This window comes from Eublepharis macularius, chromosome 9 (assembly GCF_028583425.1).
Source record: "Eublepharis macularius isolate TG4126 chromosome 9, MPM_Emac_v1.0, whole genome shotgun sequence".
NCBI classification, from domain to species: domain Eukaryota; kingdom Metazoa; phylum Chordata; class Lepidosauria; order Squamata; family Eublepharidae; genus Eublepharis; species Eublepharis macularius.
Genome location: NC_072798.1, coordinates 13,210,054 through 13,236,434, shown reverse-complemented (window position 1 = coordinate 13,236,434; position 26,381 = coordinate 13,210,054). Strand labels below are relative to the sequence as shown.

General features: G+C 44.4%; 1 protein-coding gene across 1 annotated transcript in view; it reads left to right on the top strand.

Annotated features, from left to right (window-relative positions):
* Nucleotides 1–26,381, top strand: part of ST8SIA1 (ST8 alpha-N-acetyl-neuraminide alpha-2,8-sialyltransferase 1) — a 157,866-nt gene that overhangs the window by 79,111 nt on the left and 52,374 nt on the right. The window contains exons 3-4 of the mRNA XM_054989028.1: nucleotides 700–809; nucleotides 14,229–14,321. Coding sequence (XP_054845003.1) covers nucleotides 700–809; nucleotides 14,229–14,321 — 203 coding nt within the window. The remainder of the gene's footprint in view (nucleotides 1–699; nucleotides 810–14,228; nucleotides 14,322–26,381) is intronic.

Here is a 26,381-nt window from a genome sequence, read left to right as displayed (position 1 = left end):
GTATAAACTTGCATGAGTTAAGAGCTCACTTTGTGGGAACCATAAATCCTGAGGCAGTAGAAAGGTGAAGAAGCTGTTACAGGTTCATCTTAAGGAGGGGAGTATAGTCCGGACAGCCTGCAGTCCCATTCATACACTGTCTAGAACTTGTGTTGGCTTCTGAAGACAAATGGACAATTTTTAAAGGCTTCACAAACCTTAAGAATAAAACTCAACGAAAAAGACATTAATGCAAAACAGGTTTTGGATTAAAGCTTCTTTAACTGCACGAGGATAAAGTTCTAGCCTGAATCAAAGATGGCGGACCTTTATTCACCGAGTTCCATCTTACAACATTTCTAACCAACATCGTGGAGTCATTATGGGTAAATATTTTCATCCAGGAAGTGACTGAGGATAGGATAGAGTGTTATCCTTAAGATGTATGAAACCTTTCAAAAGACCCATTTGCCTTCAGAAGCGAAAGCAGGTGTAAAAGCCTATATAAAGGGACCTAAGGAAATGGGAATTGATTTATGGTTTTCTGTGGGAAAATAAAAGCTGTTCACCCACACAAGGCCCTCTTTCTCATTCCCCTCTGCTATCCAAAAGCACTCTCCCTAAATTCCTGGTTCCTGAACAGTGTTTCTGGGTCTCCAAACAAAGCTCCTGTGTGTGTGTGCTCACCCACAAAAAATGGGCTTTATTTTCTGTTGCCAGGCAACCCCATTCCAGCTGCCATTGAAGAAGTGCTCCGTGGTGGGAAACGGTGGGATTCTGAAGAGGAGTGGCTGTGGCAGACAGATAGATCAAGCGGACTTTGTCATGCGGTAAGACGGCTGCCCTGCAGTGGCATTACCTCCCCCTCCATCTCTCTGGTCTTCCTCAGGGTTTTTGTTTGCCACTGGCCTTTTTTCTTTCCTGGAATGATTTGTAGGACTCGGGGAGAGCTGGGGTAGATGCTTTCTTACGGTGCCAAAATTTAGCCTTTCCAGGGGAGCCTGAGATGGCTGAGTGACATTACTTTAGAAGTTAATCAGACCGAAGATTAAGGAGAGACAGAGGCAGCCCGCTTCTAATTTTATTATGTGGCAGACACTTTGCCGAGTATTTTCTCAGGCCAGGATAATAAAAGGACCAAATGTTCCATCTAATACTGCATTTGTACCTCTCTCAAGGAGGTTTGGGCGACAAATGCTTTTATTCTGAATGTTTCCAAAGATGGAGATTCGGCAACCTTTCTACAACCTCCTACAACTTTTGCTACGGAATCTCTACACTCTTGCTCCTTTGGGGGTAGTAGCTACAGTTGGTAGCTTTGAGAGAGTGCAGTTTTTAAATCCTTCCAGCCATGAAATTCACTGGGTGATCTTGGGCTAATACTCTTCTCTTCTCCCAGCTCTCAGCAGTTTCTTGTGCAAAGGTGCGGGGGGTGCAGAATGGAGAGGGCTGACCGCAGCAGGCAACGGAATTTGTCAAAGCCTGAAATTTGGCGACAGTTGGAAGCACAAATATTTGCAAAGTGTCTATTTTGGCTTTTCCTTTTTTGTTTTGTTTTGTGGCCACCATGAGCACTCCTGAATCAGTTATTGATTACGTGTCCTTGTTTTTGTTTAAGTGTGTGTGTGAATTTTAAAGTACTTCTTTTCACTAGGTAATTGAGCGGTAGCATTCCTGAATCGGTTGTTGATTATCTGTCCTTTGTGTTTGTGGGAGGAAAATAAATATTTCTTTGTAGGCAAAGCTACATTCTGTTTTAACATTCTCTGGTATCATTATTGTAGTGTTACGAAACTTTTAACCATAAAAGAATTTTAAAGGATGACAGTGTTTTTTTAACTGCCAAATGAAATGCAGTATTTAATTTTCTTCTCCCCAGCTTAGGAAACAGAAATTGATAAACTGAGTATCATGAAATTGACCTTGAGTATCATGGTTTGGCCAATGGGCAATATGACAAGAAGCAATTAGTCTAAAAAAGTTTTAAAAGGTAGGTAAAGGCTGGAAAGCCTTAGTAGCCTTTTATCAGTCCACACATGGAGAGCCAGTGTGGTGTAGTGGTTAGAGTAGGGGGCTTAGGATCTAGGAGACACAGGTTCAGTTTCCTGCTCTGCCATGGAAGCTTGCTGGGTGACTTTGAGACAGTCACATACTTCCAGCCTTTCCTACCACACAGGGTTTTGGTGAGGAGAAAAAGCCTCCAGTTGGGACGAAAGGCAGGGTATAAATGAAGTAAAATAAAAGTAAATAAAGAGTAAAATAATTTTGCAGATATATACTAAAAACATCACCACAAACCACATCTGGAAAGAAAGAAAAACAACACAAAAGACATTCGGCTGTAACGTGTAAAGTTACAAGTCCGTGTGAAAGACCGTCCTGCGGCTTCCCAAATCATTGTCCTGGTGTGACATGCAGAAATTCTATTCATTTCAGTGTCCCAGAACTACTCGGCACTAAGATCTCGGAATAGTTGTCCAAGAACACTGCTCCCCAGTAATACTTAGCATTTGTATCATGCTTTCAGTGTGCAAAGTTCTTCTTGCACATTATTGTGTTGCTATTCTGACAGCCGTTAAGATAGGCCAGTGTTATCATATTGCAGTTGAGAGGTTGAGGCTGGGGGAGAGTACAGCTTTGGCTCAGGCTACCCTACCTTGCAGAGGGGAGATGTGAACCTCCCAGATACTGGTTCCTTCTATTAGTTGTTTTGCCACACCAGCTTCCCATCAGGTGTATTATCATGGCTGTTACTTCTAGTAACCAAGCTTCAGTTTTCTCTCCGTACGCCCAGAACTAGAATGAACTGCCCTATAATTCATTGCAATGAATTCTAGTTGCAATGATTTTTGGATCCACCAGGATCTACTAAGCACTGCAGCAAGCATAAATGAAAGAGGCCCCCCACCCTAAAACTACCGATAGAAAGAGATAGAAGTGTTCTTAGCTCAGTTCCTACTCTATGAATGTCAGTTTGAGGTTCTGCATTGATTTCAAAGGCCCTGGAGCAAGGACTTGCATTTACTTCTCTGTCAGTTTCCCATGTTGGAAAGGATATCAGTATGACATGTATAGAAAAAAGAGTACACGTAAAGGGACAGTGTGGATTCCCACATCATGCTGAAACGGAAGGTAAAATTTCTTAGTGTATCTTAGAGGGCATATCTGAAGGATATGGATGAATCTGTACAGTCTGTTATGAGCCTGTTTTATCAAGCTTTGTTTATCACTTGATCTCTATGAAACTCACAATCTTTTTTCAAGGAAGAGGAGGCAGAGTCAGTCTGAACATACAAGCAACCTGTGGAGCCAGTAGTTTTGGGTCTGTCATTTAAGCAGTTTGTGATCCAAGAGGCCATCTTTGGTCTTGAGATAATAGTTGCAGTGGGGTAAGCATGTTAGTCTGTTTTATGAAAATAATCAGGAAGGAGGTTTGCGTCATCTTGAAGTCTCACAAAATGTTTTTATTTATACTCTGCTTTTCTCCCCAGTGGAGATCCAAAGCACCTTATGACATCATTCTCCCTCCTCCACTTTATCCTCAAAATGACCACTGAGTGTGGCAGATCCATGGTCACCCAGTGAATGGCAGAGTTGGGATGGGGGATCTCCCAGCTCTTAGTCTTATATTTTTTAACCTCTACACCACAGGGCAAAATCACTAAAGACTTGGGCTGCTGGTCCATGAAAGCTTATGTTAGAATATAGTTTTGTTAGTCTTGAAGGAAACCCAAGATTCCCGTTTGTTTATGCTTGGCACCAATGTCCTTCGACTAGCCCTGGATCCAGTGGTCCAGCTCACTCAGGGCCACTCGGGCTCAAACCCAGGCTTGCTAGATCTCCCACTATGGCAGGAGGCCTCTCGCCACCAAGCTCCAGTACCTACGACTGCTTTGAGCAGCAGCAAGAGCAAAAAACACACGCCAATGTCACTGACATTGCTACATCAAAACTGGATTTTACACAGACATAGGATGGCTCTAGGGATTGCGGGAGACTCTGTGGTTTCACCATAGAGTTTCTGGCAATTCCTAGAGCTACCCTTTGTCACTTCCAGTTTTTTTCCAGAAGTGATGGAGCAATGTTGGTGATGTTGACGATGTCACATGACCCCCATGTCCCCACCCCCAAACCTCCCACTGGTTGCCAGGCCAGGCAACGCTACTCACACTTCTGGCCACAGCCAAGCTTAAATACCTCTAGCAAAGAAGGAGGCAGAAGCTCAGCTGGGACCAGTGTTCCCAAGACTTCCTTTCCTCCTTCTGAAAGATGTCTGGATGTGGCTGTGTAATTAGTCCTTGCTGCTCACAGCAGTGCACCGTTTTCTGGCAGCAAAATGGGCCAGTTCTTGAGATGGAAGCCTTCACTGCAGACCATGGCTGACATTCCAGAGACAATTGCACAAAGAGAAGACAGTTGGCTTTGGGGCTGTATCCATGCCACGTTAGATATTGTGTTATCATCCAGCTATAGCAGTGATCAGGGCTTTTCTTCTGGGAAAAGAGGTGGTGGAACTCAGTGGTGGAACTCAGGACCACACAATGACGTCACTTTGGGTCACCTGGAACAAGCGGTGAGTTTTTAAAAGTTTAAATTGCCCTTGGCAAAAATGGTCACGTGGCTGGTGGCCCCGCCCCCTGATCTCCAGACAGAGGGCAATCAAAACTCCCCTCTGTCTGGAGATCAGGGGGCGTGGCCACCGGCCATGTGACCATTTTCAAGAGGTGCCAGAACTCCATTCCACCATGTTCCTGCTGAAAAAAAGCCCTGGCAGTGATACTTATTCACGCTCCTTGACATGCCACCTGTGGCTCTTCTGAGCACTGTCTCACAATGTAACACCTGTACCACATTTCAGGAGAGTGGGCTGTGTAGGGCTTGTGGTTTGTAGGTGGTTCCTACCTTGAAACAGCCGCTGCCACAGAGCTGCAAGCCTCCCTGAGGTGCGGGTCTCATGCCAGAGATGGAAGTAAATGTGTCTCTATCGGTTGATGGTAGTTACAAAAGAGGCATGAGCACCTCTGAACTATAGCATTAATTCACCTCTTCGCTGCTCTTGTCTTCAGAGGAAAATTCAATTGCGAACGATCACTATAGCAGATATCCGATGATGTGCAATATCTAATAATGGGTAAATGCTGTCCAAGAAAATATACAGGTTACAGAATGTTAAATCAAATCATCATCCATCTTGATCAGGTTCCCCCTTGGTATTTGCACTGACTAAACTGTATCGTAAGGGAGATAGTAACCTCATTATTATTGTCAGAATGTGAAGATAACGAAGTAGCCTTTGAAGCAGAATTCCTTGTCTGGGTAGATGCCAAAGGTATAGCTTCATTTAGCAGCTCTAATATCCCAAATTAGCTTGACCTCATCAGAGCTGCCAAGCTAAGCAGGGTCAGCCACGGTTAGGACTTGGATGAGAGACCACCAAGAAAGTCTGGGGGTTGCTACACAGAGGCAGGCAATGGCAAACCACCTCTGCTCATCTCTTGCCTTGAAACCATATGGGGGTCCACCATAAGTTAACTGCGACTAGATGGCACTTTCCACAACAAGTTTCATTCATTGCATCATGTACAACTTAAACATTAGAGCTTGTGCTTTGCTTTCAGCACGTCCCAGATTCGACTCTAGGCTTTTTTTTCAGTAAGCTGGGGTGATTCGATTTGCTTCCTGGGTTCCTCTGCCACCACATCCATTTATTTCTATCCTGTATCTCATTCCCCTGCCCTCATTTCCTCTTTACTGGACATTTCGCTCCTCTTCTTTCCTACATGGAGTAGCAACTTATTCTTGCTGTCCTGCTGCCTTTCTGTGGCTCTCTTTTCTTTCCCATTGCTGGGTAAGCTAAAGAGGAAAAGTAGGGCTAGTCCAGCCATTTGGCTGGGGCCTTGGGCCACCTGCTGGTGGTCATGAACCAGCAAAGCTGAGCTGCAACATTTCTGCCATTTCTGCAGGGGTCGCTTGGCTCATACCTCTCAACAGCAACAATGAGAGGTGTCGGCTTTACCCACTGGCTCCTCCTACACCCTGCCAGTTGGCAGGCATGACAGAGAACACGATGAGTGAGCTGATGTGCATAATAGTAAAGAGTCCAGTAGCACCTTTAAGACTAACCAACTTTATTGTAGCATAAATTTTCGAGAACCACAGCTCTCTTCATCAGATGCATGCAGAAATCTATGTATTTTGTTGACTATCTGGCTGAATTGCTTGAACTGATGTTGGTTTTAACTCAATTTTTGTGTGATTTTAGTGATGGTTTATAAATTGTAATGTATATTAGAGTTTTGTTGTTATTGCGATTGTTGTATTATAATTTTGATGTTGTTGGAATTTTGGTGTTAATTGCTAAGGCTGTGAGCCAATGCAATAATGCTTATGATGATACGACGTTGTTTTCCCCTCTCTGTGCCTGATCCCGGTCGGGTAAAGGGGGGATGGGCATTACCACCTGCTTTGCTTCTGATCTCGGCTGGATGAAGGGGGGCAGGCATTGCCTCCTGCTCCACGCCTGATCCCTGCTGGATGAAGGGGAATAGACATTGCCACCTGCTCCACATCTGATCCTGGCCAGTTGAAGGGAGGGGCGGGCATTGCCTTCTGCTATGTGCTGATCCCGGGCAGGTAAAGGTGTGTGTGTGGGGGGGTAGGCATTGCCACCTCCTTTGCTTCTGATCCTGGCTGGGTGAAGGTGGGGGGCGGGCATTCCTACCTGCTCCCGTCCTGATCCCAGCTGGATGAAGGCGGGAGACAGGCATTGCCACCTACTCCCTTCTTGATCCTGGCCTGAACTTCCCTTCACAGCAGCGCCCTCTGGAGGTGCACCAGGATAAGAGGTGAGTTGTCAGGAACATAGCTTGCCTTTTATATAATAATATAAATAAATACACTGGTTGGATTTTTAACGCTGGGTTTCTAAACAGTGACAATTTTGTTTGTATTATGTTTTTCTCCATAAGTTGCCTCAAGCAGGTCCCCTGGAGAGGTGGCATAGAAACTCCCTAAATAAGTACAGCATGTTACTTAAGCTCCAGCCTACTTGCTGCTGTAAGGGCTAAGGACCACGACAGCCTCCTGGCTAGCAAGGACAAAAGATGCAGTGGCACTTCATAGATCAGAATGGGCTTTCTCTCCTTCTCCACCTTTCCTGTATTACACACAGGCTCTCAAGTGACAAGTTCTTGAGGACCACCATCACCTGACAACTGCTGAACCAGCAGTTGCAGTCCCACCCCTGGCTTGTTGTATTGGTGGTGCTTGAGCACAGCAGCCAGTATGGTTTGTAAAAATGTCAAGCTATAGTTTGGGAGACCTCGGTTCAGGTTGCTGCTCTGCCATGAAGCTTGCTCGGCATTATAGGGCCATTCACACTCTCTGAGCCTAACCAGCCTCTCATATGCTACCCTGGGCTCCTTGGAGAAAGGGTAGGTTACAGTGTGTTTGCTAGATAGTTCCATCTTCTGGTAAGCCAACACAGTGGCTCAAAAAGTGAGGCATTTCGTCAGACCCCCCTAGTTAAAGGATCAAATGCCTTCTAGCTGTGGATTAGTTTGCTAGAGCAGAGCCTGGGCCACATGTCAGTTGAAAATTGCCATGAAACTGGATGGTAGACCTTAATACTGTCGAACGCAGCTAAAGGAACTTGCTTTGTTGCTCAAAGGGCAAAATGATTCACAGCGATTTAACGTGCTTGTCCTTCCTGCAGCCTTGCACGTTAGGCGATGTTGAGACGTAGCGACAGCTATCCTGTGAGCTGCATGGACGAGCCAGGAACGACTACACTTGCATACTTCCTCAATTTAAAAAAAAACAAAAACAGCCGAGTGCCTTTGGGCAGTTCAGATGAAGTGCGCAATCTTGAATAAACTCTTGATCTGTAACAATCAGTAGCTTTAAAGGGCTGGCGTGCTGCAAGAAATACCATGGACAGTTCTGCTGACAGCAGTGGAAAGTTCGGTAGCTGCTGTCTTATCTGTTGAGCTGTCTTGAGTCGATGGGAAAGGAGGTGGGAATAAATAAAGGAAATAGGCCATGATGGTTCCTAAGATCCAAGCAGAGACTGTTTAAATCAACTTTTAGACTTGTGCCAGAGGCCGCAATCCTGCATCCTAGCGTCAGACACGATCACGAAGATGGAACACCTTCTCTACACAGAAAGATTAAAGAGTTTGGGAAATTTTCAGTTTAGAAAAATGGGAGGCAGGCTAGACACACGATTGTGATTTAAAATTATGCAGGGTGTGGAGAAAGTGGATAGAGAGGGATCAGTTCAGAGACTAAATCGAAAAGAGTCCAGTAGCACCTTTAAGACTAACCAACTTTACTGTAGCATAAGTTTTCGAGAATCACGAAAGTTCTCTTCGTCAGATGCGTGACACAGACTGGCCTACAAGAGAGATGTTCAAATCATGTTCAGGATAATGATGCACACACTTGGCTATATATCTGACTGCATCAGGAAATAACAAACTCTAGGGCCACTAGCAGAAATCACAGAGACCACTAGGCCCACAAATTATGGTGTGGCATGGAGAACCGTTTTATACCACCCCCATGAAACACCTTAGGAAGGTCCTGATCATGTAAATCTTGTGTAATTTGGCTTTTGGACATTCGGTACTTTTCATAATCACAATCCCCCCACACTTTCCCTAATCAATTTAAAACCTTCCCGGTACCCTGGGTCAACTGGGACTAGCTGCCAAGCAGAGCGAATCATGTAAATTTCATTCCATCTGTGTGAATTGGATTACCTCATTCTCCATGTTGTAAATCACTCTGAACGTATTCACATTTGCAGTGTGTCCATATGTTGTCCGGATGCCTAATGCGCAGGCCAAATGCCCAGCTGGGTGAAGAGACCAAAGTATGAGTCATTTTCTGAACGGCGGTTTTCAGTTAACAGGTCCCCAATTGTATTTAATTAGTGGAGACTGGTTTTAGACTAGATGCCGTCTAATTGCTCAGAGTGCTTCATTGATTTTTTTTTCTTTTCGAAACAAAAGCACAGCTTGGAAGCCTGTAACTTTTTTTGTTTTGTGGAGTCCCGTCTTTTCTGCTTCAGAGATGGGTGCCAACATTGAGACTGGGGAGATAGAGGAGGGGCAGGCTTGTATTATTGTTGTTGTTGTTGCCATCATTGTCGCTGTGGTGTTGTTGTTATTGCAGATCAGATCCCCGCTAAATTATGAAGGTTTTGTAAGTGGTGTTTGGCAAACCCTTCCTTCCTAGAAGGGATTTAGCTCAGTGCAAAATGTGTTGAATGCTTTGTGCCTTGGGGCTTTTAAAGTTTACCAAAAGGGGGAGTGATAGAGGTTTATAAAATTATGCATGGAGTGGAGAAATTGGACTGATAACGTTATTATTCCCTTTCTCGTGATTCCAGAGCACTAAGAGAGAGGCAGTCTATATGCCAATAAAGGCTAACTTGACTTGACTTGACTTGAGAGAGGCAGTAGATTTAGGACTGGCGAAAAGGTACTTGCATAATTCAGTCCTAGAACTCACTGCCACTTGATATAGTGATGGCTACTTGCTTCAGTGGTCTTAAAAAGGAATTGACAAATTCATAGAGGATAGGTCCATCTGGAACTGTTAGCCACAATGACTAAATAAAACATATCTAATATCTAATTCTGAATATGGCTGCAAAATGTGAATGAATAAATGTATATAATGAGGCCATGGACAGAGAAGGGACATGTTTCTACAGACAGAGTTATGCAGAAAAATATAGAGAGTAAACAAAAATGGATGTGTGTAATTTCCCCAAAATGGAGAATGACAACTGAGATCTCATGAAATCTTGTAAGGCCACAGTTACCACTGCAGTAACCGGAGTAATGCTGTTTAGGATTGCACTGCAAGGCACTCAAGCCTCAGTGTAGGCACTCAGGGGAGTAAGAGCTCAGACAGGAAGATGAGATGGTGGTGAGTAGGCCAAAGGACAGAAATGATAGGAAGACAGTGTAGAAAATGGGATGGGGAGCCTAGGGGAAAAGAGAGGAAAATGGGGAGGAGGGGGCTTGAAAAGAAAGAGTAGGGGGCAGCGTAGAGGGATAAAATTTCCACCCCCTGCAAGTTTTGCATCCCCCCCCGGCTTGAAAATGCTATTTCCAATACCTCCAAGCATGTGCATACTATCAGAAAAGAAAGGAAACAGACCATGTCTGGGAAACCTAGAAGAGAGCATTTACCAATGGCCCAAATCCTTAGGAATCCCAGTAAGAAAAAGACCTTTGAATGTGTGATGTACTGGCACTGGACACCACGTTGAAGGGGCGGGGCGAAGGCAGTGGGGCAGGAGCTTCAAAAGAAGGATGCGCAGCCTGGGGTGAGATGGGTGTTGGAGAGCGGAGTGGTGGAGGTGGAGAGAGAGAGACAGGAAGGAGCGAGGAGGCTAAGGCGCCAAGCCGAAGCAGCTGCGACCAGCGGCGCCTTGAAATGGGACAGCCGGGGCAGAGGTCCGGTCTCGGTGAGCCTGTGAAGCAGAAGCTGAGCTGCTCAGTGTGGAGCCCAGTCAGACAACCCAGAACTCCCTGTCCTGAATGATACTACAGCCTTCCTGTGGGATAAGCAATCCAGTGCTGAGCTCAGGAGGAGCACAGGTGATGGGAGCATGGGAAACACTAGAAGTCAGGATTCGCCCTAGTTAGGCTGGAGATGAGCTGGGAGGCTGCAGTTCACTGTTAAAGGAGCCTCACCTATGTCAGACTACAGATGTCAGGTTATGGCAGATAGATCCCTGGACCACTCCAGCACAACACATGTCCTTGGCTAAATGATCTTTATTCAGGAATTCAATCTTGTACATATACACAGGTCCATAGGAGTACATGAAGTAAAAAGCAGGTGAGCCTGTTAACTTCCCATTGAAAGGAATAAAGCTTCAGGCTGTTACAGTGCAATATACTCATCCAGTCTCCTCCCGTCCCAAACCACAAGTATCGAAGCAGCCTGGGAAACATTTCCAAAATTCACACACTAGTCAGACAAGACACTGAGCAACACAACACTCCAGACACTCAAGGTCAGATTAACCAATATCAAAGGAAAGGAATGTCCGCCTGACCACCTGCTGGGAGAAAACGAAAGTAGTTATTGAAAGCAAAGGAATAAACATGAGATCAGTTCTAAGACTGAAATGACTTGGGATCACAAACTTAATAGTGGCAGGGATGAATGGGCACAATCAGACCTGACAGCCTACTCTGAGGCCACTGTGGCAATCGTCACGGAATACTTACAGGCCAAACCCTATCACATTTTTATCCTGCTTTTCTCCCAAGGAGCTCTGGCTGGCTTATCTTGTTTTCCTCGCTTCCATTTTACACTCACAATAACTCTGTGAAGCTGGTTAAGCTGAGAGAGGGACTGGCTTGTGGCCAATTATGGCTGACCAGGGCTTTTTTTCAGCAGGAATGCAGTGGAACGGAGTTCCGGAACCTCTTGAAAATGGTCACATGGTTGGTGGCCCCGCCCCCTGATCTCCAGACAGAGGGGAGTTGAGATTGCCCTGGAGGGCAATCTCAACTCCCCTCTGTCTGGAGATCAGGGGGCGGGGCCACCAACCATGTGACCATTTTCTCCGAGGGCAAACCACTGAGTTCCACCACCTCTTTTCCCAGAAAAAAAGCCCCGTTTTTTGGTTGTGGCTGACCAACGATGAACCCTAGCCTTCCTGATGCAACCCTATAACCACTACACCATGCTATTGTGGTGATGTTACAGAGATTGCAGAGATGGCATAAGTTGCGCTATTACTTTTTTTTTGTTGGTAACTGTACAGTGTTTAGAGTGTGGTATTGTTTTTAAAAGCACAAGAGCCCCGAAGGGAGCAAAAACAAAAGGTGCTTAAGGAAGACAGATGCTCTGCTAGCCAAGAACAGGGAAGGGATGATGGACACCCACCTATCCAGCTGCAGCCCTGCTTTATGGCTTCATTTTAACAGGCATCCCTCCCGCCATTTTATGAGCACCACTCCAGTATTTACATGGAGTCCTGTGTAGGTCAGGAGCCATCCAGTCCCAAATCCAGTGCCAGAAGAGTTGTGAAAGGGCAAAATTTGCTTGGTGCCATTAAAATACAGGCAACCAGTCAGCAGGAAGCCTGAAAGCAAAAGGGCTTCAGCTGCGCTTCTGAGTTCTTGCTGAGTTACCATCTGGATGATCAACTGGTTTCTCCATTCTCCACAGTGCTGCCTGTAGAAATTCCCTACTGGGGAAGGGAAAAAATGTGCATACTTTTAATAGCAGCGCTTGAGGCCCAGTTTTAAATTCTGCTTGTTTGTTCGTTCAATGGAACAATAATGCTAAATTTTATTCTGTTTATTGTATATTTTAAAATGTTGTGATCTGCTCTGAGCCCATTTGCAGGCAGAGCGGAGTAGAAATCAAATCAAATAAATAAAATAGAAGAGGAGAAGAACAGTTGTTCGTCTTCTGGCCCAGAAACTGGACATAAGACAGATGACACAGGTCTGGTTGTGTAAGCTAGCTTGGATGGGGGAGAGCACTAGGGAGCCAGATATAAGGAACTCCGAGTTGCTCAGATGGAGCGCAAAAATGCCCTAAATAAGCAAAAATCCTGAGCTGTGCTATTAAATGAGCTTTGATTTAAGTGCAAAATTAAGCTTGCATTGAAGGTTTGTTTGCCATTGAAAATGAGCAATTTTTCGAGTGTATTGACAACTGTGCAGGTGGCAGCACTGGTTATTACATGGGCTCATAACTGCTGTTGGCACATGCTCAGAACGTGCTGGATTTCTGGAGCTAATGAGAATTAGTTTTTCCAGCCTTCTGCTCTAATTTGGGCCTCTGTGAAACCCACAGTCCCATTAACTCTCCTCCGTTTTGCCCCTAAAACTACTCTAGGAGCCGCACATGATATCTGGAGACGTGGTGACTAGATCATGAAAGCATAAACTGGAATGAAATTGTTAGCCTTTAAGCTGCCTGAAGACTCCTGGGAGGTACATTAGGCTGGAAGAGAGGCAGTGTAGTGCAGGGGTTAGAGTGTCAAACTAGGATCTGGGAGGACCTAGGTTTTAACTTCCACTCTGCTCTGATAACTTGCTGGAAGACATTGAGACAATCACACCTTCTCAGCGTAACCTGCCTCACATGATGGTTGAGAGAATAAAATGGAGAAGATGAAAACTTGGTATAAATGAAGTAAATAAATAAAATTCTGTTAATAAGGTGCCACTAAACCACTGTGAGGTACATTATTTGAAAGAAAACTACTGGTCCTCCTAGTTCACATGAGTTTCTTGGCAGAATTGAACTTGAGTCTCCCAGGTCCTGTTTGATGTTCAAACTTCACATGCATTTACACAAAGGAAAACCCAGATAGATGGTGTCAGATTCCTCTCATGGAGGAGGAGATTCTGCAGTCCCAGAGTCACCACCAAGAAGGCGCTGTCCCATAATAACAATGATAATATGCTTAATTCGGGCAATAATAACAATAACAATATGCGTAATTCGGGCAACTTATAAGAAATCAGCCTTTTTGTAGTTTATGGACTAACTTTCTCTGGCCTGAATTCTTCTTTTCTTCTTCATATTTCCAGTTACTACTTAAGACTTATAAGTCAGAAGAGTAGAGTAAGAAAGAAAGAATTTGCTTATATAGCGCTCTTCTTGACAGATTAGTGCTCCACTCAGAGTAGTGAATAAAATCAGTGTTATCATTATCTCACAATACAGCTGAGGAGCTGGGCCTGAGAGTGGTTACCCAAGGCCACTTGCTGAGCTCATGACAGAGTGGAAGTCGAACCAGCAGAGTGCTGATTTGTAACCCAACCACTTACCCAAGGCCACCTGCTGAGCTCATGGCAGTACTGGGAGTCGAACCAGCAGAGTGCTGATTTGTAACCCAACCACTTACCCAAGGCCACCTGCTGAGCTCATGGCAGCAGTGGGAATCGAACCAGCAGAGTGCTGATTCTCAGCCAAAACACTTAGCCAAGGTCTGCTGCTGAGCTCATGGCAGTAGTGGGATTTGAACCAGCAGCATGCTGATTCACAGCCTAACTACTTAACCACTAATGCTATAGCAACATACCCATATATCAAACTTCTACTGGGAAATCTGAGTGTGTGGGTAGGAAAAGGAGCTGTTGCACATTTGCGAGTGCTCATACATGGACAGTAAATGCTCTTTAAAAAAATACTGTGCTAGATCTGAAGAAGAAGAACAGGCATTAAAACAGCTCACACGGTCCGTTGTCTTTCAGATGCAACCTTCCTCCTCTGTCCAGACAATACAGCAGAGATGTTGGGTCCAAGACTCAGTTGGTAACAGCCAATCCCAGCATCATTCAGAAAAGGTAAGGAGCCGAAAATATTTCTTTGGAAATGGGCTGGCTCACCAAGCACTGGAAAACGGTGCCATTGTTTATGGGCACGGTGTTGGGATGGCAGAATTATAGTCTTAGCAGGCAGACCTGGAACAGCGAAGCAGGGTGAAGTCAACGACAGCATATAAATCTTAGTGAAGCTGAACCACATATCAGCAGATGTGTGTTGGTCTGCAGTAGAGTGTTGGTGTGGGAGAGTAATACATTTATGGAAGAAGAATACAGCGATCGAGGTGGGGTAATTTCTGCATTCTGCAGGGTCCCAGGGGAAACACCAAATCCTCCTTCCTGTGAGTCTCGGCTTTCCCTTTTTTTAAAAGACAGCAATTTTATTTTTAGCTCCTTCATCTACAAAGATAATGGGGCTGGTTCCGCTGTAACGAAGCTGTGGTTTGGCGTTCCATTTGTGCTTGTTTATTATATTTTAATCTTGTGTTTCATGGCAGCTCGGGGGAATTTAAAAAATAAACACACACTGTACAAATAGCAATTAAAATCTGAAGTCATTATTCTTTGGGAAAGAGATTTTCGGTAGAGCAGTATCTAGGCCTGATGGAAGGGGCTTGTCTGCTTTCTTCCCCCCCTTTTGATTGCCCTACTGATTGGCTATTAGAATCTATCTGGGGAAGCTATCAGTTTGAACGGTTTGGGTCTGACTACGTGTGGGACTTGTGCATGAGGCTTGTGTGCACCTAGGGTTGCCAGCTCCACATTGAGAAATTCCTGGAGATTTGGGGCGGGGGGAGTGGAGCCTGGAGAGGGTGGAGTTTGGGGAGGAAACAGAGCTCAGCAGGAAATATTGCCGTAGAATTCACCCTCCAAAGTAGCCATTTTCTCCAGGGGAAATGATCTTTGTGGCCTGGAGATTAGTTGAAATTCCGGGAGATCTCCAGCCACCACCTGGAGGCTGGTAACCCTATGTGCACCCCTTCTGCCCCGTAATTCACTGTTTCGAGGCAAACTGTAATTTAACACTACACGTGGATCAAGAAACCGATGGTCTGTGCTTGCTGGAAAGCTTGAAAATTAGCACAACCCTGGGCTTGGAAGTAGCAGAAGGCTGTGGATGGCTTTGAGGGAAGGAGGGGAATGTATGAGACTGAGGCCTGCTGACCAGGGCTTTCATGGGACCAAATCCATACTTGAAAGCGTATGAAATTTCAGACAAGAGGTGGCAAAGTAAGGAAGATCCCAGACGGTTGCTCCTCGACCACAGATCTGTGCTCTTAAATGTTGTTTATTTTTATTCTTAATTTTAATTTTATTTGCTTCATTTATACCCCACCTTTGTTCCCAGTTGGGGACCCAAAGCAGCTTATATTGTTCACCTCTCGTCATATATGTGATTGTGCCTTTTGCAAGGAGCCTCTAGAAGTTGCAGAGCGAAGGAAGAATGGGACAGAAATGTATAAGTGGTTTATGGAACTCACTGCCACAAGATGTAGCAAAGACCCTAGCGGACAGAGCTCTCCTAAACAGAGTTACGGTCTTCTAAGTTCATTGAATTCTATATTTATTTATTTTACTTGTGTCATTTATATCCCACCTTTTGCCCCAAAGCAGCTTACATCATACCGCCTCTTCCTATTTCCTCCTCCCCCTAAAATTCTCTTTTGGACTATATATACTCTCTTTAAATGGTATGAAATCATATAGTTGGGGTAGATTTAGATAAATATGCCTTGAATTTTGGGGGGGAGGGGGTAGAAGTCTAGACTTTATTTTGGTTTCTTGGAGACAAGAAACATTATATATGTTTTATAGTCCATTTGATTATTGATCGTTGAGGTACTTGTTCATTATGATCTGTTTGAGTCACTGATTTTTGAGATACTCGTTTATGGTCCATTTGATTCTGAGGTACTTGCTCTCTTTATTACTTTTCTCACAGATTATGGTGAAGCAATCATGTATTGATGGTTTGAATTTTTTTTTTACTTTGGTATATTTATTAATAAAGTAATTACTTTGGTGTAGTAATTAATAAAGAGCTTATATCCCTGTTTAGTTAATGTTTAATTACTTACATCTGCTATGCCCATATACGGACGCCTAATATTTGTTTAAATAGCCTGCTCCTGGACTATTTTAATTACTTTTTAAAAATTAATATTGATTTTATGGGTTTTGACTTTTAATGTATTTTTTGAATGTTGTTAGCTGCCCTGAGCCCATTTGTGGAGAGGGCGGGGTATAAATCAAATAAATAAATAAATAATCTATATGGTAAATAAATTAATATTTTTTAAAAGTCTCTGCTTTTTCCCAAAAGGAAGTCAATATATCTAATTCTCAGTGTGGCCCCCATCCATGGATACTTAAACCAGAGACTGGAGCCATAGACAGACAAGGTAGATCTTTTTACAAACTTGAGAAAATCTCCAAGTTTGTAGAAAAATCTGAAATCTTTTTTAAAAATATTAAAAATTTAAGCCCCCCCCCCTCCAAGTAATAGATGCAGTACCTGTAGCTTTAAGAAATGAATACTCTCAGTGGCTGTTGCTAGGCAACCACAACAGTGTCACTATTTGAAGCCTTGATTTCTGTCAGTGAAAGGCAGAGGGAAGGGTGGGCCCTTTCTAGGGCTATTTTGTTCTTTGAGGGAGGACACTTTAGGTCCAGACTTGGCAGCAACCACTGGGCAGCTTACTAGAACACGACTTATGGAGGGGAAAAGGCGATGCTCCCTAGAACTCCTTGTAGTTCCCCCACTATTATGAATATATTGTGTATCTTTATTTAATATTTGTTCTTCCCTGACAACATAGAGCACGGTTCAGAAAGCTATGAAAATTGACTTGCTTGAAGCTTTCAGATTCCTGTGTGTGTGATTGGATTTTCTTTTCAGTTTAGGCCTCTCTTTTAGCACCAGTTAATCATTTTTTTTGCTGAATCCTATTCCAAGGATAACTTTGGAACATATTTGCCGAGTGAATCCCCCCCCCCACAAATTAATTACTTAGTTTAGCCAAAGATGACTCATTGTCATTAAGTATTAAGTCTAATATTAGCTTTCAAAATATGTTATTTCAATTATTAAGTATAGAGGCAGGGCTTTTTTTCAGCGGGAACACGGTGGAACAGAGTTCCGGCACCTCTTGAAAATGGTCACATGGCCGGTGACCCCGCCCCCTGATCTCCAGACAGAGGGGCGTTTAGATTGCCCTCTGCACGGCTCCAGTGGCACGGAGGGCAATCTAAACGCCCCTCTATCTGGAGATCAGGGGGCAGGGCCACCGGCCATGTGACCATTTTCACCAAGGGTGATTTAAACTTTTAAAAACTCCCCCCTTGCTCCAGCTGACCCAAAATGATGTCATTGTGCAGTCTTGAGTTCTACCACTGAGTTCCACCACCTCTTTTCCCAGAAAAAAAGCCCTGTATAGAGGTATCATGCTGCACAGTGCTTTGTAGAATACAAAACAGGTCCCTTCTCCAAAGAGCTTACAATCTTTTAAAAAAGCACATTGTTTACTCAAGATGGATGTTTACTAAGCTATCAGTGAGAACCCTCAATGAGAAATCAAATACTGTAGCCCTTGTTTTGATGTTTGGATTTAAACAAGGTATTCTGTTGCACCAGTCATGGTATGGACTGTCTTGTATTTCTTCTCATGCCACCTTGCACAGGTCAAAATCAGGACTCATTAGGATGTAACTACATCAGTCCTGCCTCTGAAGGTGGAGATTCCTTTTAGTCACCATTGGTGGAGACCAAAGCCCCTGTCCCTCGTCATCCCAGTTTGAGCCGATGCTCCCTATAGCTCCTATTTACAAAGGAACACATGAAGCTGCTTTACACTGAGGGCCAAACTACAAGTGACGAATGACACAGGTTGGACGCTTGTCAGCTTCCAAGTTTTGATGGGAAATGTCACCACTTCCCTTCTTTGTGCATTGATTGAATGCATGGGGAGGGGGTCATGTGTCTAGAGCAGAGATTGGCACGAATTGGGAAAATTCCAAACTGTGCAGTTTGTGGTTCTTCGCATTTCACGAACTATGAACTTTCACGAACTTGCCCTGGTTCACGAACCAATTTGTTCGGTTCATGTAAATGTCACTTCCAGGTCAGCAGAAGGTCTGCAGAGAGCCTATCCGCCCGCCCGCCCCCTTGCCTAGGAAACTGATGGGCATCAGGCTGTCTGCAGTGACGAACTGAAATATAAAACCAAACAAACTGGGCTAAAATTCATCACGGTTCATGAGAAATGAGCTGCAACAAACCGCTGGTTCGCAAACCAGGAAGTTTGTGATGAACTTCAGTTTGTATTTCAGTTCATGCCCACCTCTAGTCTAGAGCGATTGACTCTAAACACGGAGGTACCAATGACTAATATCCTTTGATGGGCCTGTACTTCATAAATGTTCCTAATCAACTTTTAAAACCATCTAGCAGTGCCCTCCTAAGCAGTCTATTGCTTTCTAAGTCTATTCAAGTCAATGAACGTAGAAGGCAGTAACTCTGTTTAGGAAGACTCTAAGCTTGGGCTGTTTGCTACATCTTGTGGCAATGAGTTCCCTAAAAACTATTTACACGTTTCTGTTCTATCCTTCCTCCACGGCACAGCCTCTAGAGGCTCACCACAAAATACAGCATCATGTAGACTGGGAGGCTCCCTGCAGATTCTGACAAATTTAAAACATTTGCCTTGAGGGGGACGTTACCTTGATCCGTAAGTCCTGATTTGCACTATCATGTCTGTACCCCTATATCCATGCCATTGTTCTAGGTGTTGAACCATTGCTAATACTGTTCCTTGATTTTATTTTGCAAATGCTCTAACCATGATAGTTACTTACGTTTCTCCCTCTAGCAGCCTGAGAATGCAGCTGTCTTATCTTTTCTTTCTTTGAAGCTCACAAAAGTGACTGTGTGCTGTCTAAAATGTTGCCATTGAATCTTATGCTTCTTTGTCCTGTCTGGGCTGATGTATAAACTCCAGAAGAAGTTCCCAGACCCTTTCCCGCGCAAACCTGTGGTCTAGGTGGGAGGGGGGAAATGATTGAGCATTTAGAGATGTACTTTCTTCAAGTTTCTGTTCCTATCAAGGAAGCGTGTACTATGTATTGTCGAAGGCTTTCACGGCCGGAGAACGATGGTTGTTGTGGGTTTTCCGGGCTGTATTGCCGTGGTCTTGGCATTGTAGTTCCTGACGTTTCGCCAGCAGCTGTGGCTGGCATCTTCAGAGGTGTAGCACCAAAAGACAGAGATCTCTCACCAAAAGACAGAGATCTCTCAGTGTCTTTTGGTGCTACACCTCTCTGTCTTTTGGTGCTACACCTCTGAAGATGCCAGCCACAGCTGCTGGCAAAACGTCAGGAACTACAATGCCAAGACCACAGCAATACAGCCCGGAAAACCCACAACAACCATCGAAGCGTGTACTGCTTAGATGCTTCCTTGCCTCTGAGTAATTCTATGGACATATATACGGAAAGATTTGATTTCTGAATAAAACCATTTAACCAAGAGCTTGGACTTCTTGTTGCAATGGTATCAGGGACCCGTCTACCATATCCTGTCATCCATAGCCTATGCATTCCCCCTCATCTCACACATTTCATTTCTTTGGTACCGGAGCTAGGAAAATGCTTCTTCCTCCGTCTCTCTCCTTTTCCTTGCTTTCTTTTTTTAAATTTTGGCTTGCAGACTGACAGAGCTGAAAATAATAACAGCTGCTGATAAAGTAGAGATTAGTTTGTATATTTTGCTTTGGCTTCTTATTATATTTAGCTGCAAATAAATCTGAATTTTTTAATAAAAAGTCTATCACTTCTGCAACCCCAAGTACGTCCCTCCCATCATATCACGATACATCTCTTTATCTGAAAAACCACCTTCCTATCTCTTTGTTTCCTGAACTGTAGGTGCCAAACTGCTATTTATAGCTAGTTGCACTCATTTCAGGCGTAAACATGTTCTTACTGAAAATGCTCATAATGTGATTTTGATACTAATGTGGATTTGAACAGATTTTTAAACTGAGTTGTGTTATGTTCGTTTCACAGTGAGATGGTATAAGAATGGGGAGTTTTAAAATGGGGAGTTTTAATATGGTGCCTTTTATTTATTTATTATTTATTTATTTTATTTATTTATTATTTATTTATTTCAAATTTGTATTCTGCCCTCCCCGCGAGCTGGCTCAGGGCAGATAACAACATATTAAAAATACAATTAAAAATTCATGTTCATTAAAAACAACACATTTAAAACAGGATGGTGGACAGCCTTCACAGGGAGGGTTAAGATTTATACACCCCTTTTTTCCAGGCCGGCAGAGGCCCAGCCTCAGCCATATGCCTGGCGGAACAACTCTGTATTGCAAGCCCAGCGAAAAGATTGTAGGTCCTGCCGGGCCTTGATTTCAGCAGACAGAGCGTTCCACCAGGTGGGAGCCAGGACTGAAAAGGCCCTGGCTCTAGTCGAGGCTAGGTGGGCCTCCTTGGGGCCAGGGACCACCAACAGCTGTTTGTCCCCTGATCAGAGTGTCCTCTGGGAAATATATGGGGAGAGATGGTCCCATAGATACGCTGGTCCCAGATCGCACAGGGCCTTATAGGTCAATACCAGAACCTTGAATCTGATCTGGTACTCCTCTGGCAACCAATGCAGCTCGTGTAAGAATGGTGTTATATGCACCTTCTTTGGCACTCTCGTAATAACACGCGCCACTGCATTTTGTACCAACTGTAATCTCTGGGTCAGGCTCAAGGGCAGCCCCGCGTAGAGCGAGTTACAGTAGTCTAGCCTAGAGATGACTGCTGCTTGGATCACTGTAGTTAAGTCACAGGTTGACAGGTAAGGGACAAATTGCCTGGCCTGCTGCAGATGGTTCTAAAGTTGTAACAATACTAATAACAACATTTGATTTATATACTGCCCTTCAGAATGACTTAACACCCACTCAGAGCGGTTTACAAAGGATGTTATTATCCCCACAACAAAACACCCTATGAGGTGGGTGGGGCTGAGAGAGCTCCAGAGAGCTGTGACTAGCCCAAGGTCACCCAGCTGGCTTCAAGCGGAGGAGTGGGGAATCAAACCCAGCTCTCCAGATTAGAGTCCCGCACTCTTAACCACTAACCAAATCGGCTGTACTGATTGTAGTACACCAAACTGTGCTGCACCTCACATGGAAAGGAAACCTTTTCAAAAATAAAGAGGTGCCTAGGGGTTCATCTTGCAGCTTTCCTTCACCAGAAAATAATAACAAGAACTGCCCGTGCTGGATTAGACCAGGGTTCAGCTAATCCACTGCCTTGGTCACCCCAACGGAGTAGAAAGGTGGAGTAAACATTTTATAAATTAATAGTAATAAATATGAACAAATTGGCATCCAGTTTCCAGCCAGATATCACGGTGAGGCTCTCGGGCAAGATGCGTCCATCCTCAATTGTGTGCCCAAAACATCTGTTCATTAAAGGTACACTGCTATGGAACATGGAGGTTTTATTCAGTTTTATCACAGGAGTGGGGTTGGTTAGGGGTTGGTTAGGGGACAGGTACTTGCTCCTTGGCCAGTGCAGCATCACGAAAGATGGACCAGAACCCAAACAACTGCATAATGATTTTGGAACATCTGAAATGCTTTTGGACTTGTGCTTCTCAGACAGCAGTCTATGACGCATGGGAAGCCTTTGTTTGAAACGGAGGAGAGTTTCAAAAACAGCTTGCGGAAAGGGACTGTAAAGGCATCATGTCTTTTCCAGGAGAGGGGGACTTACGGGGAGGGGGCATCCGGGGGAGACAGCCCAGCGTGATCAGCCTTAGTGCCAAAAGTAAGTGGAAGATCAGAGAGAGAGAGAGTTTGGTCGTGAGCGCAAGCATTGGGGAAGAGGGCCAATGGACATGTGCCCTTAACATGTCCCAAAATTTAAGGAACCAACACAAGGAAGTGGCAAGTAGAAGAAGTCAAGGACGAGTCTCCTAATTTCCTGAGAGCCAACCTGACTGTAATGGGACATCGGTAGAGTTGCCAGCTGCCAGGTGGTGGTTGGAAACCTCCTGGAATCACAGCTGGCCCCCAGAATGCAGAGATCGGTTTCTCTGGAGAAAGTAGTGCCTTTGAAGGGTACAATCTACAACGTCATTCCTCACTGATGTCTCAAACACCCTCCCCAGGATCTACCCTCAGTTTCCCAACCTGGAGTTGGCAACACTAGACATCGGTAAAGATCTCAGTAGCGTTTGAAGCAGAATATCTTGTCTGGGTGGATTTAGATGTTGCAAATTTCACTGCAACTGCTGTGGCTCAAATAGTAAAGCGTGAGCTTTGCGGACGGAAGGTCTCAGGTTGAACTGCAGCGGATTCTAGTTAAATTGGTGGGGATTGGGAAAGAACATGGGGAGATCAATTCCACTCCTAACAATCTTCTATTCATTGGTTTTTTTTGAAACTTAGCACTTCAGAGGTAAGAGGTTGATTCTGTGTACATAGATTTGCAGAAGAACAATGGGATTAAGGTCTTTTTCTCAACTCTGTACTATTATTTTATCACTTCTTTGCTGTGAAGAAGAGGCATGTGATTTCTGCAGATGCAAATTCACAGTTTTGAGAACTGTAAAACAAGCATCTGTGATAATATTTTCTAGACAGAAAAATTGCCCCAAATCTTACAGAAACCTCTGGAAGAGCATGACATTGAGAATGGATTAATGGAATTCATTACATTCAAACATTTAAACGTTGCATGAATATACAGCCTCATGCTACATAATTAAAAACTAATCCTTATTTCATGATGAATAACCTTTGGACTGTAATGTATCATAAATAGAAAATGATCTTTAGATAGTTGTTGTGGATTTTCCGGGCTGTATAGCCGTGTTCTTGGCATTGTAGTTCCTGACGTTTTGCCAGCAGCTGTGACTGGCATCTTCAGAGGTGTAGCACCAAAAAGACTTTTGGTGCTACACCTCTGAAGATGCCAGCCCCAGCTGCTGGCAAAACGTCAGGAACTACAATGCCAAGACCACGGCTATACAGCCCGGAAAATCCACAACAACCATCGTTCTCCGGCTGTGAAAGCCTTTGACAATACGATCTTTAGATAGATTTCTCCTCACAAACATTTTATTAAAAAACACAATTTAAATTTTAAAAAATCATATTTAAATTTTAAAAATTCGATTTTTTTTAAACGATTTTTATCCACCCTGGCTGATTTCCCCTCCTCCTGGGGCAGAGTCCCACTTTGCCCCCTACAAAGGTCCTTTGGTCCTCTGATCACAGTATAGACCAATAAGTCTACTTGACACAGCAGTAAAACTGTATAGCAAATATCTGCTGGCAAAATTGGAAGATCGGGTGACCACCAAAAAAATAATTCATCCCACATAAGTGGGATTTTGGAAAGGTCTTGGAACTATAGACCACTGTCAAACGCTATACCAACTGGCTTACTCTGGAATAAATGGGCCAACAAAGGCACTTTGTGTAGTATTTGTTGACTTGGCTTCCGCATTCGATTCAGTCAATAGGTCCGGCTTATGGTCCAAGCTTGCCAAACTTAACATCGATAAGCGACTGTTGTTTCTGCTCCGTGAGCTGCACAAAGATACTTTTGCTCAAATCAGGATGGGAACCTCTGGATCATTAACTCACAGAATCCCTATTAGTAGAGGCGTGAAACAGGGTCGTGTGCTGGCCCCTCTACTATTTAACCTGTACATCAATGACTGCAATGGGAGGGGAAGTCAGGAAAGCTGATGGACCTACCCAAGGATGCCTCCACTCAATCTACAGGGTCCATCAACAGTTTCCTTTTTAAAAGAATTAAATTAAAAACATAAACCAACTATTAAGAAACCCGCAGAAGTCATTTTGAAAGGCCATGTATGCTGATTAGGCAGCGGGCCCATTCTTCCTGCTGGGGGATGTCTACAGATGTAGCAGGCAACGCTGGAACAAGAGGGCAAGCCGCTCTCATTCAGCTTTGTTAACAAATGGCCCTGCCGTGCTATAAAAAGGAAAGCTGTCGCCTACACAATACCTTCGGGGGAGTATTTGAAAATATTTCAGCACAGCCAGATGGTAGACGTTTAGCGGAGTGATCAACTGGCAATACTCTGATGTCATCGAAAACCCTGAAAATGCAGAGGCCATCCTTGTCTGCATAGATGTAGGTAAAGGTAGATGTGAAGTCTGTATGTGCATAGAAGGGTTGCCAGCTCCAAGTTGAGAAATACCTCGAGATTTGGAGGCGTGGAGCCTGGAGAGAGCAAAGTTTGGGGAGGGGAGGGACCTCAGCTGGATGTAATGTTATAGAGTTAGGGGTTCCAAGTACCCCAGTATTGGTAGGAGATCCCCCATTCACACCCTTGACCCTCCCCCACCACCACTCACCTGGCTGGCAGGGGAACAGACCTCTTGGGCATGCTCCCAAGGTGGCACTATGACATCACTCCCGGAAGTGACATCGTCGCACTGCCCCAGAGAACTCCTGTTTGGGGCCCAAATCAGACCGCTATGAAGCACAGGAGTGCTCCAAAGCTCTGTGTGACCATCTCACTTCCTGGAAGTGATGTCATCACACCGCTCCGGGAGGTCACAAAGCACGCACACAAATACATCATAAAAAGGTGACTGCCAAGTCCCTCCCCTCCCGTCAGGAGGATAAGAGGACCTGGCAATTTAGCACTTCAGAGGTAAGAGGTTGATTCTGCATACATAGATTTGCAAAAGAACAATGGGATTAAGGTCTTTTTCTCAAGTCTGTACGTTTATTTTTATCACATTTTTGCTGTGAAGAAGAGGCATGCGATCTCTGCAGATGCAAATTCATAGTTCTATGCAAATTCTATGCAAATTCATAGAGTCTACCCTGCAAAGCAGCCATTTTCTCCAGGGGAACTGATCTCTATGGCCTGGAAATCATCTGTAATTCCAGGAGATCTCCAGCCACCAACTGGAACCTGGCAATCTTAGTTCTGTGTATAATCAGGCCATTTCAAAGGTGCGAGGCAATTTCTCCCCAGTCATTATAATAACCAACCAAGAAGTTATTCCCATTAAAGTCCATTTGCAATTAGGCCAAAGGTATTGCTCTTCCTTTTAACAACTTTCTTTGGCTTTTGAAATTACCACCGGAGGACACCCCCCCCCCCCCAAAATCAATTCTAAACTATCACAGATGGAGATGGAGAAAATCAGGCCACATTTGCTTTACCATGAGAGAGTTTCCACTATTATGAACCTATTTTCTCACAGAGAGGTTGCAACTATTTGTGAGGCAAGGTGCCCTCCAGAAACACTGGATAAGCCATTTATTTTTGAGGGAAAAGAGGAACCAAGCAGAGGCCTTGGCTTTGATTCTTCTAAGGAGGTAGGATTGTTCCCCCACTCAAATCTGAGCGCTGGTGGGTTGGCTTATCAGTAAAAAATGGTCTTTTATGTTTCATGAAGAGGCAAATCGGATTAGAACCCACAGAATAATTTATCAGGCTAACAGTGGGGTCGACAAGCCCCTTTACTCCCTCAGCAGGAGCCTGGGAGCCTGGCACCCTGCTGCATCTCTGGATTCTTTGTGTGCGTGCACACTCCCAGCTTGTGTGATGACATCACTTCTGGGAAGTGATGTCATCATGCAGGTCAAAGGGTGGCCCCACATGTCAAAGGATGCTCCTGCACTCACCAAGGGGCATGATTCAGCCCAAAACGGGCCCACTACAGGGTGCTACGGGGCACGATTTGGGCCACAGTGGGTGTAGGAGGGCGCCCCCAGCTGGCCAGTTAAGTCAGTGCGGGGGCAGTGGGAATGGCACCCCTTCCTAATGATGACAGAATAACAGAGGGTAACAAAACACCAACAATTTCAGATTTTTTTAGAGTTGAAGGGGTACCGGAAAGGTTCTCCAGAAATCCATAGCTCTAGATTGACAGGTTGCTCTGACAGAAGCAGTTCGAGTAAGAGAAAAACTACTGCTCGCCCTGAAAACTAAGAGGCTCAAATACTGGAGAGGGGGCCACAGTGGTAAAGACTCTGCTTTACGTACCGTCAAGTTTCAGAATCAATCTCTGAAAT